Here is a 15,257-nt window from a genome sequence, read left to right as displayed (position 1 = left end):
AAATAAGGCAATTATGTGAATTATACCGCTAATGCAATTACCGCCCGCCGGCTAGCCGTGAATCCAACACACACAACACACTATCGTCGGCGGAAATTTGACGCATGCGCGCGCAGTAGAGGAGCAGAGATTCAAATGCGGACCAATCGGAGAGTGCCGTCTGCCAGTTGACGGCTGCGCGCGCAGCTGAGCTTCAATATTTTGTGGCAGCACCGTCGCTCCTCGCATTCGAGACTCTGTATATTGTCCACGCGGGGATTCGACTCTATGTATGCGTGCGCTCTGTTGTGGATACAACTGGAAAGTGGGAAGGACCGCGATCGTGGCACGGTAGTGCGTGTGGCGTGTGCTGGTCTATGCCGCAGACATCTGTAATATAACCTCAACAAAATGAAGATATCCGAAAAGCTGCGTCAGTTTGACGCCTATCCAAAAACCATCGAAGATTTCAGAGTAAAAACATTCGGCGGAGCGATTGGTACGCATTTTATACGATTATAAAAACATATAAAAATCATGTAATCGTTGAATCGACTCAACAAGTAAATAAATAAATACTCGCGTTTAATATCTTTCATGGATGCGTGGAAGATTGATAATATTTAGAAACACATATTTCCGGTTTCTCGCAATATTCTCTGCATCCTCCTGCATTCAGTATTGACAGTTTTCTCTCTTGACAAAATACAAAGCTGCTGTCAAAATTTCCCTGTCGCGAGATAATCGTCTGCTAGATTAATGTTTCCTCTAATTCATCATAGACTTAATATTCCAGTTTGTTCGGCTCTGCTCTGTGATGATAACGGCAAATTTAATATTCTTTTACTTCCGATGTAATTCCAGTTACCATTATCAGCACGACTATAATTTTCGGCCTTTTTATGTCCGAATTGAACGACTATTTCACGCCAAGTTTGAGCGAGGAACTGTTCGTCGATACTTCGAGGGGTTCGAGATTGAGGATTAATTTGGACTTGATTGTGCCAGCAATATCCTGCGACCGTAAGTAGAATAAAACAAATTAGAAAGTGGAATAACAACAATCACGATTGGTTCTCGACGAAAATTTTCAGGAAGTCTCAGGGAATCGTTAAAATACGCTTGAAATCACGTAAAACAATTCGCAATCTTTCGAACTCTGTATTCAATTTTATTACATGGATTTTTCAATATTTCGTAGTACTTTCCCTGGACGCAATGGACACGACGGGAGAGCAGCATCTCCAGATAGATCATAATGTATTCAAACGGCGACTCGACCTTGACGGAAAACCCATTGAGGAGCCGCAAAAAACTGGTATGAAGAATTAGGAAAGTAGATGAACAATATTTCCTCGAATATTGCTTGTTTCGCAAAATTCAGCGACATAAACACCCGGAGAAATTCAATGACATTTAAAGGATTGAAAATTTCGGCAACTTGAGCAAAATTTCCAATATACAACGTTTCGTTCAAAATAGACGTTGCACATATCAATAATTTGGAAAGCTTCAAGCGAATTTTGTTTCTCCTTTTTTCAGACATCGCAAACACGAAGTCACCGGAAAAATCTACTGAAGTGGTCAGTATTCAGAATATCTCAATATTTTGCGTTTTCTTTTAAAAAATCTTGGATCTTTTGAAAATTGTGATTCTCAAATAACTGGACAGTGAGCATCAAAAAGTAAACAAATCTCTCTTCCCTGATTCTAAATGACCACTGATAATCAATTTAATTTTAGACTCTTGAACATTTTATGTTTCAACTATGAGAGAGACGCGAAATTGAATATTCCAGACAAATTTTTTCAAAATTTTCCATCCCATTTACTGTCCCATTACCGCAGAATATATTTTTATTTCTGTGTCCAGTCAGCGAAAAATAGTACCGTCGAGGCTTGCGGAGATTGTTACGGAGCTGCAAGTGAAGCGCTCGGAATAAAGTAAGTTTCAACAATTCGATTGATTTCACTGTTTTCGTGTAATTGAATTCTCCATAAGTTTCAACAGAAACTCTGATGACTCGGCATAACCAAGGCCATAATTTTTGTTGTAATATATAGACAAATTTATATTCTTGATTAATGGCCAGTATGAAACCATCTATTGGCCAGCGATAGTTTTGCGTAGCGAGACGAGCTCGCGCGGGACCGTACGCGCCAAGATTCAATCTAGCTCTCTCTTCTCCTGGACTCCTTGTTAATAGGACATGTCGCACAGTCCTTTATGCAAATAGTCATTATACGTTAATAAACTACTTTAATATTAATTCCATAGAACCACACTCCCTCTTTCATATCCACAATTTTGAACAGTATTTTGTGTCCGTATATTCATACCTGTGTTGAATAATTCTTAAATTATAAATTTCAGGTGCTGCAACACTTGCGAAGAAGTGAGAGAAGCTTATAGAATGCGGAAATGGGCGTTTCCGGACCCGTCAACCATAAGTCAATGCAAAAATGACAAGTCCGTTGAGAAAATGAAGCACGCCTTTGCGGAAGGTTGTCAAATATACGGATACATAGAGGTGAATCGTGTCGGCGGCAGTTTTCACATCGCACCAGGCGAAAGTTTTTCCGTCAATCACGTGCACGGTAAAAAACAAAACTCGTTTGCCTTTTTCTAGGTGTTTCTTTTTTTTTTTTACCTTTTTTTATGCATAAAACGGAGTTTGTAATCAGATATTCATCTCAATCTTTATGCGATCATTCGATTATTTATTTATGATACCTATAAACAGGAATAACGTTTTTTCTTCTTTTCAGTAACTTTGAAATTTTCAATCTCATTCAATTCATTAGCCTTTTATTATTTTGCCCAGTTCACGACGTTCAGCCTTACGCTTCAACGCAATTCAACATGACTCACAAAATACGTCACCTAAGTTTCGGGCTCAACATTCCGGGAAAAACGAATCCAATGGACGACACAACGATTGTCGCCACGGAAGGTACGTCGAATCGTTATTTTTTTATAAGCATTTGAACACATACACATTTTTTCTGTACGACATAAAAAAAAAAAATGAGAGAAAAAAAAAAGAGAAGTATCCATAAATCATTCCTACAACTAGTAATAAATAGCCGACAATTTTCGTATTCGGCATTTAACCGCTACTTTTCATACGGTTTATTCATTTTAGAATCTCTTTTCCCATTCGCGTTGTATTTATTGATGCATTTATCACTCCATTGAGCAAAAAAAAAAAAAAACGCTCTATACAATGAAAACTTGTGGTAGTTTGGCAGTACAATTAGGTTTCTTTTTCTCGGTTAAAAATAATTCCTCCCGGTCTATTTTCTTTTGTTTCCTTTTAATAAGGTTACAAATCAGAGGAAGATTATATTATTAACTGTACCTTTTTCTCTTTTCTAGATTAATTAAGTAATTAACAATTTTTTTTTAACATTTACTTTATGCTCGTGTTCGTTGTTAGTCTTTTGCTTTTGTTTTACTAGCATCTTATTCCCGTTCCAATTGCCATGAATGTACCAAACGTTCCGCCACCCTGGATCATCACTTTACCAACGTTGTTAATCAGCTCTCTACCCCTCATTCCATACCTGTTCAAATTAAACTAACATTATTTCATTGCGAATGATCAGCATTTCTGTTATTGTACATCAACTTTCAGTTTCTTTGGATTTCAAATCAATCCTTTGTACATTACGATTTTCTTTAAATGTGTCATCAACCTTATTATTTCTCAAACAGACAAAACACGGATTAGAAAACAATTTTTTATTTTAATACCTTCGGCAAATCAATGTTTCTGTTTTTCATATGATACTCTTTTTAAGTAAAATGATAGCTCAGAGATTACGTAATAATCGATCGTTTAAGTATAATGTAGTACAAGGAATTAATTTCTTCTTTCACAGATTTGAGAAGTACAAGAAAAATCAGTTTGTATAATTATTTCGGGATAAAATGTTTCTCAATTTTTACGTATACCTAAGAGCTGAAAAACCACCGAAAAGTGCGCCAGACGCCATGCCGACGCAAAATCCAATCCCAAATCCCATTTTCATTCTATCCCAACATGAGGGACCCCCTTGTTGATACGCTCCTCCCGGTATAACAGGCATGTTGACTTATTTTATTTTTTCTTCTCGCTAAAACGAAGGTGAAGAGAAAATAAAATGTAGTTCAATTAATCGACTGACTTCAGGATCTAAAAAGACGTATATGAAATCTGCAAAAAAAAAAAAAAAAAGAAATGGTTTATCACGATCAATTTACAGAATTGAGTAACTATGCTGGATTTTACGGAGTTGTTTTTTCGGCAATATCTGTGGGTTATAGGTTACGTTTTCCTACGTGAAATGTATCCTCGTTTCTATCGCCACTTTTATTATTACGATTCGATACGTTTATTCATATACTAATGAATATCATCACGTTCATACTCACTATTATCAACTCTAGACTATTTTCCGACTCGTTGTTAGAGTATAACTCCTGATAATAATTTCTTTCTCGGGTTTCAACGTCCCTGGTACAAAATTCAGTACACTGCCATTTTGATATATCCCGTCGACTGTATGTGGCCTTGATTATTCATGTAACGTCGTCGTTCGTTGCGCGCGCAGCAAGCGCATGCGCAATAGCGGTACAACGTCGTGTATCATGTGTAGCGGTAAATTTAAACGCAAGAATACCAAAAGTGCGCTTTAAACGCAATTTGCAGTAATACGAAACCTCAATATAGCTCATCATGGGCTAAAAGAAAACATTCACAAATAAAATAATGAGAAATCATCGAATTTTTTTGTATGTTCTAGGTGCGATGATGTTCCAGCACTACATAAAGATTGTTCCAACGACGTACGTGAGATCGGACGGTTCGACGTTGTTGACGAATCAATTTTCTGTTACCCGACATTCACGTCAAGTGTCCCTGTTCACGGGTGAATCCGGTATGCCGGGTATATTTTTTAGCTATGAATTAAGTCCACTTATGGTTAAATACACCGAGAAGAAAAAACCCTTCGGACATTTTGCAACAAATTTATGCGCTATAGTTGGCGGTGTTTTTACTGTCGCTGGTTTGATAGACTCGATTCTTTATCATTCCGTAAAAGCGATACAGAAAAAAATTGAAATAGGAAAATTTAGCTAGAACTTTCTACATAGTTATTGATGTAATGATAATGCAATTCGTCGAGTAAGATAACGAGATCGAGAAAAAAATACAACAACAGTTAATAAAGAAAAATGTGTATGTATGTATGGCAGGAAAAATGGTGTAAAAAAATTGAACATATTATTAAAGGAAATACTAAATTATCGTTGAGGCGTGGGAACTTGACGTAAACTTGAGTTCCTCCAGATTGTTCTCTCGCACTTTCATGTTTTTCCTTTCGCTTGGTATTAAATGCAGAATAATATATATATATATATTCTAAATGTACTGAAGAGGAACTTGAAAATGATTATAAATATGATAATAATAATTTCGGGATAGAGAACGTCAAGTGATAAACGCATAGAAATTTTATTTAAACCGTTACTTGTGAGTTTGAAAATAGAGGGGGAAAAATAATGCCAACGAGTATTTCATAATAATAATAATAGTATAAATTTACATTATTATTATCGATATTTATTGATAATTAATTAAACGAACATCTTATTCGCGGATGACAGTTTAAAAAGCAATTGCGAAAAATAATACAAAAAAACTTTAAAAATGCACAAAAAGAAGCAAACCAAATTAGTATAAAAACAAACCGCATGTCGCTATGAATTCTTTGCAATGAAATTTATTATTACGTAGCCTTAATTGTGATTCAATTGAAGGAGAATACAGAAAAAAAAGATGATAATAATGAATTTTTACGATTTCTTATTTATGTATTACACCCGATGGTGAAAATAGAATAAGAAAACCCACAGTTTATATAATGTAGGTAATAATTATGAGGGTATACTATATGTATACCTATAGTACATGATTAATATAAATGAATAAATATTTACAGTAACAAGGTTGTACTGTCACTGTTTTTTTCACTTATCGTTATTAAAGCTTTATTGAATTATTATAAACATATATAATTCATCAAATTTCAAAGATATATTTCCATCATTTTCATTTACCATTTTTTACAATTACAAAGATTTCAAAAACCTATTGAAAGTTTCTACCGGCATCTTGGCAAACTCCATACAAAAATCTGAATCCGAATCAAGTACTATGGATCGAAGAGGAACGTACAACGGTTTTTCAGGATCGTACTGAGCCCGGTCCAATTTTTTCAAAAACATATGCCTCTGTTTGATTCTGTGCAATCTACACGTCAATATTAGTGGCTGCTGTGTTATGGCATCGTGCGATAATTTCATTATGTTGTGCACATAGTCAAAAACTTCGACGACAAATGAACGGTCTGAAAATATCATTAATGTTGAAATTATTATTGATTTTGTTATTACTCAAAACTTTCATCTGTGTTCGAGAGATTAAAATATGCTGACATAATTCCGGGAATATTGAGAAAAAATCTTTGTACATGTGAATAGAATACTGTCATGAAAAAATCAACGTGAGACTTACTTTTTGTCCAAATGCTTGGATGATTAAGTAGAAGAATCTTGGTCTGATAATCTTCAAACCCCATTTCCTCCTTAACAGCAAAAGTATTACCATTAACGTGGTTCATGTTGTAGGTAATGAGTTTGGGTAGCCTCGTGGCGAGTTTCCTGATCTCTTTGCCACTGAGCTTGAACGTTTTTTGGAAGTGTCCAAGTCTGGCATCGATTCTCTTAGTGCTAAACATTACCCAGTAGGGATTTTTCATAACAATTCGAGTGATCATATCTGGTGTGAAATTGTGAGCACTGAGGTATCGTATCCTTGTGTAAAGATCATCCAGATGCTCTTTGAATATTAATGGATTCTTGGTGAGAAATTCGCCAAGGTAATCTGCCGGGACTCCGCAGTCGTTTAAAAATCTTATGTGGTATTTCATGTCCTTCTCAAAGTCCAGAGGCAGCAGAAACTTCATTAAACCGTTACGTTTCTCTATCTTGGCAAAGTTCACCCCAAGCTCCGCAAGCTTCTGTATCATTGGCGACTTGTTTGCGTACGCTGCGAAGTTGAAAGTTGCTGGCAAATATGGACCGAGGTGCGAAAGGTCAGAATCGCAGGGGTCAAGGGGACCTGGACGATCTCTTTTAAGCTTCTCCATCAGGAGATCAACATCAAGAATTTCATCGTCGTACTCATAGTTTGCCACTGTTCTGTGATCTACTTTTGGAACAGAATCTGTGCTCTTTGCTTCACTGGCTTGCAATTGATTGACCGAACTATAATCAATTACTTTTTTCTGGTCGACGATGTCGGTGGCAAATTTTGAGCATTGGCTGATTGTCGGAATGGTCAGAGATACTTCTAGATTTTTCATATTGAGGGTAAGGTGTCGACCACATCGACGTAACACAGCTATTGAGTGGCACGAAAACATTGTGTATTGTTTTCTAAGCCTGTTTGCTTGCTGATTGACTTTGTTTCGAGGTTATGTTCTATGCCGAATTATTTCAGTAAAGTATTTGCTTCTTTTTGGGCGATATTAAACGTTTTTTATCATCCTTCTCATTTGGTATGACAATAAACGTAGTGGAATAACGTCAAAAAAAAAAATTTGAAATGAACCAATTAAGCGTGGAAAACACATGAAAACGCGAGAACTTGTCTACAACATCCAACTGCCAGTAGCTTCTGCCAACTGTCGTCTGCTTGGAGTTAAGCACGTTCTATTTTACGATCCTATTTACTTCGTGAATTCATTGAAGCAGAGTAGGCAAGCGACTCGGTGTGCAACTCTGAATTCTATGCGAAATTATAACTTGTAGAAGAAATATTATTCCCACAGTTTCCGCGAAGATGGACAAAAAAAAATACCTCTTCGGCTGTTGAATTTTTTTTTTTTTCTTTGTATACACTTCACCAACTTTCAATCACAATTCAATTCGTAGAAGTATGTAAATGAAACAGAAAGACGAAGCTTTCTAGGAAAAGAATTATTCGGTGAGAAAATTGTGTTTAGCAATAATAGGAAATAATGTAACAGTGAGAAGTAAATACAAACAGTTGAAATTACGGCATATATCAAAGAAAGTCCCTCACTGCGCATAGGAATTTTTTTTCAACTGTGCACTCCGTAGAAGAAAACAAACGAATTTTGTATACTTCTCTACGTCTGTTAAAGGTGTGTGTGTATTTTTTTTTCTCTACGCATCGGAGTTACAATACGTGTGCATTTTAAACAGGGATACTCGTATTGAAACGATATATTTACATTTATTCGTCACTGTTTTGTGTACGTTTACTTAACGCCTCGGCGTGCTTGTAAAGAAATTTTCGATTGCGTTAGCTCGATTGCCGAACGATCTTCGTCTTAATTCGCTTTTCGTTTGTTCCTTCTCAATTAATAAAACACGGCGTTTGTTTCAGATTTTACCTTGAAAAAAGTTAAAGGTTCCGACGGACCATGACAAAACGGTTATACGCAAAACAATAAAAGACGATTCGAATATTTACGCAAGTTTCAACTGTTTTTAACCGTTTTCTAACAGGTTGTTACCAAAATCTCTGTAGAACGATCGACATGAATTCGAAAATAGCGAAAATTCTTGTACGAAATGCGGGAGATACTCATATAAATATTTCAAGCCGATTGACAGATTGTTATACATATGAACTGAAGGATTGGAAAAAAAAAAAAAATAAATAAACCAACACCTCAACGTATCCGACGGGCAGAGTATATATTTGATTGTGAGAATTGCACAGAATAATATTCGTTCGCTGGCTGATTTATTCTCCAAATCAAGACAAAGCCGAAGATCATTATCTTCAAGCATGTGACACCGGCTTTTCTATCCTCGTAGTTTATTATTTAGCGAAAAATTGGGAAAAATGGGAGAAAAATCTGAGTAAATACGAGCGACGACAGTGTGACGAATATCAGTGCGTAATTCAGATACATCAATGATAAACAAACAAGTCCAACGGCCTAGTTGTTACGGGTTTGACAATTCTTCGAATCGCAATCGCTATGTGCAGCGAGTGAGAAAAAAATCGCACTTTAAGAAAAACAGATTAGCAGGCTTTTGATACTGAAAATTTACTCACATGATGATTTAATGGAAGAACTGCCTGCGATGATGTTACTCTGCACACTCGGTGTCGTTATAAGGTGCGATTATTTCCCCGACTGACGTCTCACGAATTGAAACTGCACTTCAAGTTATGTTTACACACACTAAACTCGTTGAATTGCTAAACGACCATCCGTCACCACCTTTCCCGCTCAAACTGAGTCCCGACGCTCCTGGCAGCTAACTGCAGTGTTGCCAACTGACTCAAGCAGCTTCTCCCCAACTCTGCCAACATTTCTCCCTAAATCCCCCTAAATTGAAAATAAAATCCCCCTAGATTTTTACCTAACAAAATGGTGGGTATGGATGGCCACAGTGGATAGCATTTTTACTACCGCCACCATAGATCTTTATACGAAACACAGTTTCCACATATTAGCGGCGATCGTAAAACCGATCAAAGGATTATTCACGACTATTAAAAATACTGATTCCAGTGAATGCAATGAAATTTCAATGCTTCGATATTGCAGATCTGGAAGCAATTCTTGGCAGCACTAATAATCAAAGTTTTAGTATACCGCATTCGTGCAGTACATGAAAAATCGAAAAAAAATTTAAAATTTTTAATAGAGTAAGGGGCTGATAGACTCTAGCATCCACCCTTAAAGCAAAATATCCAACTCACGAAATCATATTTGTGTTCAGTGACAAAGACCCCGAAAATTACTTATATAGCGGCATGATGACGCCTAATGGATTACCTAGAATCACAAAAATGTCAAACTTGCACAACAAAAATGAGGCTGAAGCATTATCTATATTAGAAGCCCTGAAATGGATGGAAAAAAGCGACAAAAGAAAATTCGTTATTTTAGCCGACAACATAGCAGACATACATGCAAAAATCGTGGTAAAATATAAGCAAAACGATTTTATGTTGAGACTAATAGAGAATACTGAACAGATGATTCAGTCACGGTACGAAATTGTATTTTGCCAAATTCCGACCAAATGTGCGAAAAGATATAAAGAGGTGGTTACTGGACGAAATGGTGCTATAGACCAGCGGAACAACAAAAACATAGAAAATCCAATAAACTTTACAGCCATTCAAAAAGTCTGGAAAGATAAAATATTAACAAGCTGGGATCAACAATGGAAACGTGTAGCAAATCAATGGAGCCTAGAAATAAGATCAGATGCTTACAAGTATAACCCAGCGTTTTCGTTTAAAAAAAGGAGAGACCAAGTAGTGATTCAAGGGTTAAGATTGGGTCACACAAAATTGACGCACTAGTACCTTTTCGCCAGAGAAGGCCCCCCACGCTGCCAACATTGTGAGGTAACCAACACAGTGATGCATGTGCTCAAAGATTGTCAGGCAAGAAATAGCATAAGAATGGAGATGAATTTGAGGTACACCGTCAAAGAAATGCTACAATCACCTAAAGTCTGTGAAAACATCATTAAATACCTTGAGGAATTAAACTTATATAACGAAATGTAGAACAAATATATAGCATACCTATGAATTATATTAAATTTACCATGTCAGTGTTAGAGGATGCAAGCCAACAGAAAGAAATAACAAATATGTAATGTAAGATGTATTCAGAACAAAGTCGCTAGTACTCAAAAGAGACGTGCGACTCAAAATAAACGATTAAAAAAAAAAAATTTACGCAAGAATAAGATTGTCATTTGAAAAACTACAATATGTTAGTATTTGTCTAGTGAAAATCAGTTCACTTATGCTCGTTTCCACACCACCGCAAGCGGTAGAGCATCTAGCGCGTTTTTTTTACGTGGTATCCCCAGTAGGCCTACTCCACGGAGAATAATAGCAAGATCGATCTTACGTTCTTCGAAAAAAGTTACAGATGACTTTTTGTCACATGTTAATTATGGTAAATTGTTTTACCCAATCAATTTATATTCGCATATATCGTCAGTTTGTTAAAAAAATTTCAGTTCATATAACCCGTCGATTATTTATTATCGATGAAAGATGACTGTTCTAATTATGGATGAAAGACGGTTGTTTTAATTGTGAATGAAGCATAATTGTTTTTATCTTATAGGTGAACAGTGATTGAGTTTGGATGTTCGCGCACGGTTTTTTTTCTTATAAGGTACGAGTTAATCACTAAAATGGAGAACTTGGTAAATACGTAAAACAATAAACTAGACCAAGATCGGAAACACGAATCTTTGAAGAAATGGAAACAAATCTGAATAGAATAAGCACAAGCCCTAAAATACGACAAGTTCTATAATTCTACAGTGAAATACAAACCGAACATGACCCATGAGTGATTCGAAAAAAAAACTCTGACACTAAAACGATTGCAATAAAAGACTGTTAGACCATTAAAAAAAAGCTACAGGTGAATAAATTTTACCACACTTTGTTATCATGATGACGCTGAACTACATCGCTAAATCTATGTATCGGTGAAAACAAGATTACTGACCCTAAACCAGACTGAACCAAACCTCAATCAGACCGAAGCCTAAAAAGTTAGACGTTAATTTTTCAGCATAGTCAATAAAACTCAGTTATCTGGAACAGAGAAAAATATAATTAGTGACATTTGTCGATACAGACAAAATAAACTTAGTTTAGATAAGTAAAAAATATATAATTAACATAAAAGAGACAAATTAATTAGTTGAAACAGACAGAATATTTGATTATCTGAAACAGACAAAACGTTTGACTAGCTGAAAGAGATAGAAAGTTTGATTAGCTGAAACAGACAAAAGGTTTGATTAGATGAAACAGACAAAAAGTTTGATTGGCTGAAACAGACAAAAAGTTTGATTGGCTGAAACAGACAAAGGTTTGATTAACTGAAACAAACAAAACGTTTGACTAGTTGAAAGAGACAAAAAGTTTGATTAACTGAAACAGACAAAAGGTTTGATTGGCTGAAACAGACAAAAGGTTTGATTAGATGAAACAGACAAAAAGTTTGATTGGCTGAAACAGACAAAGGTTTGATTAGCTGAAATAAACAAAACGTTTGACTAGTTGAAAGAGACAAAAAGTTTGATTAACTGAAACAGACAAAAGGTTTGATTGGCTGAAACAGACAAAATGTTTGATAGGCTGAAACAGACAAAAGGTTTGACTGGCTGAAACAGACAAAAGGTTTGATTAGCAGAAACAGATAAAAGGTTTGGTCAGCTGAAACAGACAAAGGTTTTATTAGCTGAAACAGATAAAGGTTCGATTAGCTGGATCGGACAAAGGAATGATTATCTGAAATAAGCAAAAGTTTTGTTACCTGAAACAGACGAACGTATGATTAGCACATTCACATAAGTCCATACACTGACAAAAAAAGGATCGAGTTCAACACGATATTCGCTGTAATAGCCGTTGCTTTGATTATTAATTGTATTAATGAACAAAAAGCATTATTAATTTTTTGAATCGACATCTCTTTGTGTTTTGAGTTATTCAAGTGAATATCTTTTTCAACTGAACATTCTATAGTTCCCAGTGCATTTTTAAAAAAATTGGTTTCGTTGCCCTGAAACAGAAAATAATACGTTCAATTAAACGAGTGTTTCTGTACATGTTAGATATATTTCATAAATACTTACGCCAAGATTCTCCACTATCACTGTACACTACCGAGATTTTTGTACCAGCGCGTTGCGCGCCGGCTTTCAAATGCCACGCTTTCTCTCATAACTGACGATGAAAAGTATCAAGTCCACGCGCAAAGGGCGGCATGGAACTTGAAAACATTATTCATAAAAAAAAATTGACAGAAGAGCTACCAGATCAGCACATCGAGAGTGCGTAACTCTTTTATGTACTGTGTGCAAAATCGACGCGTAAAAAATCGTGTCCGATTCCCGTTATTAATTTACGCGCAAAAGGCTGCGTCCACTTCTCGTGATTATGCGCAATAAGGCGCGACAGATAAACTGTCAAAAAATGTGTATTGTCTGGGACTTGTTATACACTGTTTGCAAAATCAACGCATAAGAAAATGTGTCCGATTCCAGTTATTAATTTACGCGCAAAAGGCTGCGTCCAATTCTTGTGATTAATCTACGCGCAATAAGGCGCGGCAGATTACACTGTCAAAAAACTTTTATCATCCTTGGCTTGTTCCAAAAATTCTTTAGAAACTCAATCCACATCTGCATCTTTTTAAATTAGATACATTGCTATGCGGATTGTTGTTCTCAGAATACAAATCGATATAGGGAGGGAGGTTGGAGGGCATGCATTATTGTGTGGCGTGACGGTCGGTGGTCCTCTTCGACGCGAAGTCTTCGAGCTCAGCATCTCTTCCCATCTAGCGTACCACGGAACGCGATAGATGATCCAGAGATGCGTGTTGCCCATTCAGACGATCACAGAGATCAATCGAATGGAATAACGATCGTTAATGACTAAATAATTGAATTGCATAATGATTGAAAAATGGTTGCAGAGTCACAAGAAATGGAAAATTCAATCTCGTTAATATTCGAATGCTTACAAATGGTTGAGAGACTCGAATACGGAATTTTTTGGGAAACAATTTCTGTGATCGTTTGACGCTGTGGATTACAAAAGTTAGTAACATCACGGTACATCGCGACCTTCCTACCCTCGCCTGTTTCCCAACGAAGCCACCCAACGGAAAAGAGAGATTCACACACTCATGCATAAATCCCGCGACGGATCCCAAAACGTCCACCTACCTACCCGATTACCTATATTCGATCTAAACGATTCTCCATATTTTCCAATGCACATCATACTTCATCATTTGCGCCGTGGTCACTGACTTACATTTTCGTTGGTTACCTGTTGGGAACAAAATGTTTATGTATCGTAGTCTGCTTTCTCAGAATACAGTATCGCGGTTGTATCCCGCCAACCCTAATATTGCATTCATTATTTTAGTAAATGCTGGCAGACTATCGGTACATTAACCTTTTGTAAAACTGATTAAAAACATCCTGAATGCCAATTAGCATTTTTCTAAGCGAGCTAAGCCTGCAGTTGATCAATACTTGTTGGATGTTAAAAGATTGAAAATGATGTATAATATAAGATGCAAGTTGATCACGTTACGTTATGGCAGACTTTGGAATTTTATCAATTTAACAGTAATGTGAATAATTGAATACTTTCAAAACCTCAGGTGAACCCACCACTTAAACGGCATCATCGGTAAATTCAAACGTAGATTATTACATTAGTTAAGAAACACAATTCGATGTCGCGAGTGCCGAGTAAGAGATGGATACCTGTCGCGATGCTCATTCCAATTTTAGCAACGTGCAAATTTTTAAATTTTAAGTAAGCTACGCTAAATTCAATTCAGAAAAAAAACTGATTCGACATACAGTCAAGCTCGTTGCGATTAGGAATGAGCCTATCCATGCAGCTAAGAAATCGAAGATTTGTGTAACAATTGTTACCGCCACGCCACGTGACAGAGGAATCCCAGGGAAATACCCGTAACCTAACACATGCAAACTCACCAACGTTGCCGAAAAATGAAAAAGTTACTCGGAAGTCTCTGCTTAAATCTGTGAAAAACAAAATAGAACACTTCAATTAATTTTTTAAATTGACTTTCAGTTTTCAAATTAATTACTACTGTTGTCTAGTTTCATATTTATGCATTGCATGTTATGCAAGAACAAAAGTTCGACTTTAAATGTACCACCTTAGATTATCAATCAATAATTAAAACAAGTATTGTTACCTCCACTCTGGACTGCTCCACGCTTTCGCATATAGTAGTTCTTGTAGCATCTCAGGGTTACTGGTGAAGCGACGCACTTTTTTCACAATTCAGATCTTCACTAATCTCTTGTAATCCATAAAATCAGCACTGTAATAACGCTAGCACTCGATACTACACTCACTTTTTGGTCTGTAGCTGTCTGTTTGAACCGACTGAATAAGCTTGCTAACAATGCAATTGCGCATTTACCGAAAACCAGCCAAAAAAATAATAAAATTGACACTCCACGCATAGAGACAAATATAGACGTCACTGAAATCTGAAGTTCCACAAAACTATGAAAATTCGGACACGAAATTCACCTTCAATGTTCGTAGGATGTTTTTATTTCGATAACTCGGTTTTTCTTCAGGATACACGCTGCTCCTCGTGTATTATTCACAGATGAGTATGGTGGA

General features: G+C 36.3%; 3 protein-coding genes across 5 annotated transcripts; 1 reads left to right on the top strand and 2 right to left on the bottom strand.

Moving 5' to 3' along the window:
* The first annotated feature begins 259 nt into the window (after nucleotides 1-259).
* LOC124306135 (endoplasmic reticulum-Golgi intermediate compartment protein 3) lies at nucleotides 260-5,162 on the top strand. The gene is made up of 8 exons (XM_046766351.1): nucleotides 260-478; nucleotides 844-1,002; nucleotides 1,181-1,297; nucleotides 1,522-1,562; nucleotides 1,853-1,923; nucleotides 2,354-2,577; nucleotides 2,805-2,933; nucleotides 4,768-5,162. Exons 1-8 carry the CDS (start codon nucleotides 391-393, stop codon nucleotides 5,103-5,105), a joined length of 1,167 nt encoding a protein of 388 aa, XP_046622307.1. The 5' UTR covers nucleotides 260-390; the 3' UTR covers nucleotides 5,106-5,162.
* LOC124306137 (reactive oxygen species modulator 1) lies at nucleotides 3,276-9,292 on the bottom strand. Of its 3 annotated transcripts, none has more exons than XM_046766356.1 (3): nucleotides 9,123-9,292; nucleotides 3,938-4,098; nucleotides 3,276-3,546 (listed from the first exon to the last, which is right to left on the bottom strand). In XM_046766356.1, the coding sequence occupies exons 2-3, from the start codon at nucleotides 4,069-4,071 to the stop codon at nucleotides 3,438-3,440; spliced, it is 243 nt and encodes an 80-aa protein (XP_046622312.1). In that variant the 5' UTR covers nucleotides 4,072-4,098; nucleotides 9,123-9,292; the 3' UTR covers nucleotides 3,276-3,437. The 3 variants fall into 3 exon arrangements, with proteins under 3 accessions (XP_046622312.1, XP_046622309.1, XP_046622311.1); XM_046766353.1 differs by lacking the exon at nucleotides 9,123-9,292 and adding an exon at nucleotides 4,397-4,537; XM_046766355.1 differs by lacking the exon at nucleotides 9,123-9,292 and adding an exon at nucleotides 4,397-4,536 and having other exon boundaries at nucleotides 3,938-4,178.
* On the bottom strand, nucleotides 5,351-7,866 carry LOC124306134 (transcription termination factor 3, mitochondrial). Its single transcript, XM_046766350.1, has 2 exons — nucleotides 6,543-7,866; nucleotides 5,351-6,375 (listed from the first exon to the last, which is right to left on the bottom strand). Exons 1-2 carry the CDS (start codon nucleotides 7,450-7,452, stop codon nucleotides 6,098-6,100), a joined length of 1,188 nt encoding a protein of 395 aa, XP_046622306.1. The 5' UTR covers nucleotides 7,453-7,866; the 3' UTR covers nucleotides 5,351-6,097.
* Nucleotides 9,293-15,257: the final 5,965 nt, after the last annotated feature.

The sequence above is a fragment of the Neodiprion virginianus genome, chromosome 5 (assembly GCF_021901495.1).
Source record: "Neodiprion virginianus isolate iyNeoVirg1 chromosome 5, iyNeoVirg1.1, whole genome shotgun sequence".
In the NCBI taxonomy this organism is placed as follows: domain Eukaryota; kingdom Metazoa; phylum Arthropoda; class Insecta; order Hymenoptera; family Diprionidae; genus Neodiprion; species Neodiprion virginianus.
Note: the sequence above shows the minus strand (reverse complement) of the source record. Positions and strands in the feature narration are given on the sequence as shown.

Excerpts from the sequence above, each read along its gene's own strand:
- LOC124306135 (XM_046766351.1), top strand. The coding sequence starts at position 391 with ATGAAGATATCCGAAAAGCTGCGTCAGTTTGACGCCTATCCAAAAACC. Across the intron at positions 1,563-1,852 it reads CGGAAAAATCTACTGAAGTG|TCAGCGAAAAATAGTACCGT; the intron begins GTCAGTATTCAG and ends TTCTGTGTCCAG. Across the intron at positions 2,578-2,804 it reads TTCCGTCAATCACGTGCACG|TTCACGACGTTCAGCCTTAC; the intron begins GTAAAAAACAAA and ends TATTTTGCCCAG.
- LOC124306137 (XM_046766356.1), bottom strand. The coding sequence starts at position 4,071 with ATGCCTGTTATACCGGGAGGAGCGTATCAACAAGGGGGTCCCTCATGT. Across the intron at positions 3,547-3,937 it reads GGTGGTTTTTCAGCTCTTAG|GTATGGAATGAGGGGTAGAG; the intron begins GTATACGTAAAA and ends TAATTTGAACAG.
- LOC124306134 (XM_046766350.1), bottom strand. The coding sequence starts at position 7,452 with ATGTTTTCGTGCCACTCAATAGCTGTGTTACGTCGATGTGGTCGACAC. Across the intron at positions 6,376-6,542 it reads TCCAAGCATTTGGACAAAAA|ACCGTTCATTTGTCGTCGAA; the intron begins GTAAGTCTCACG and ends TGATATTTTCAG.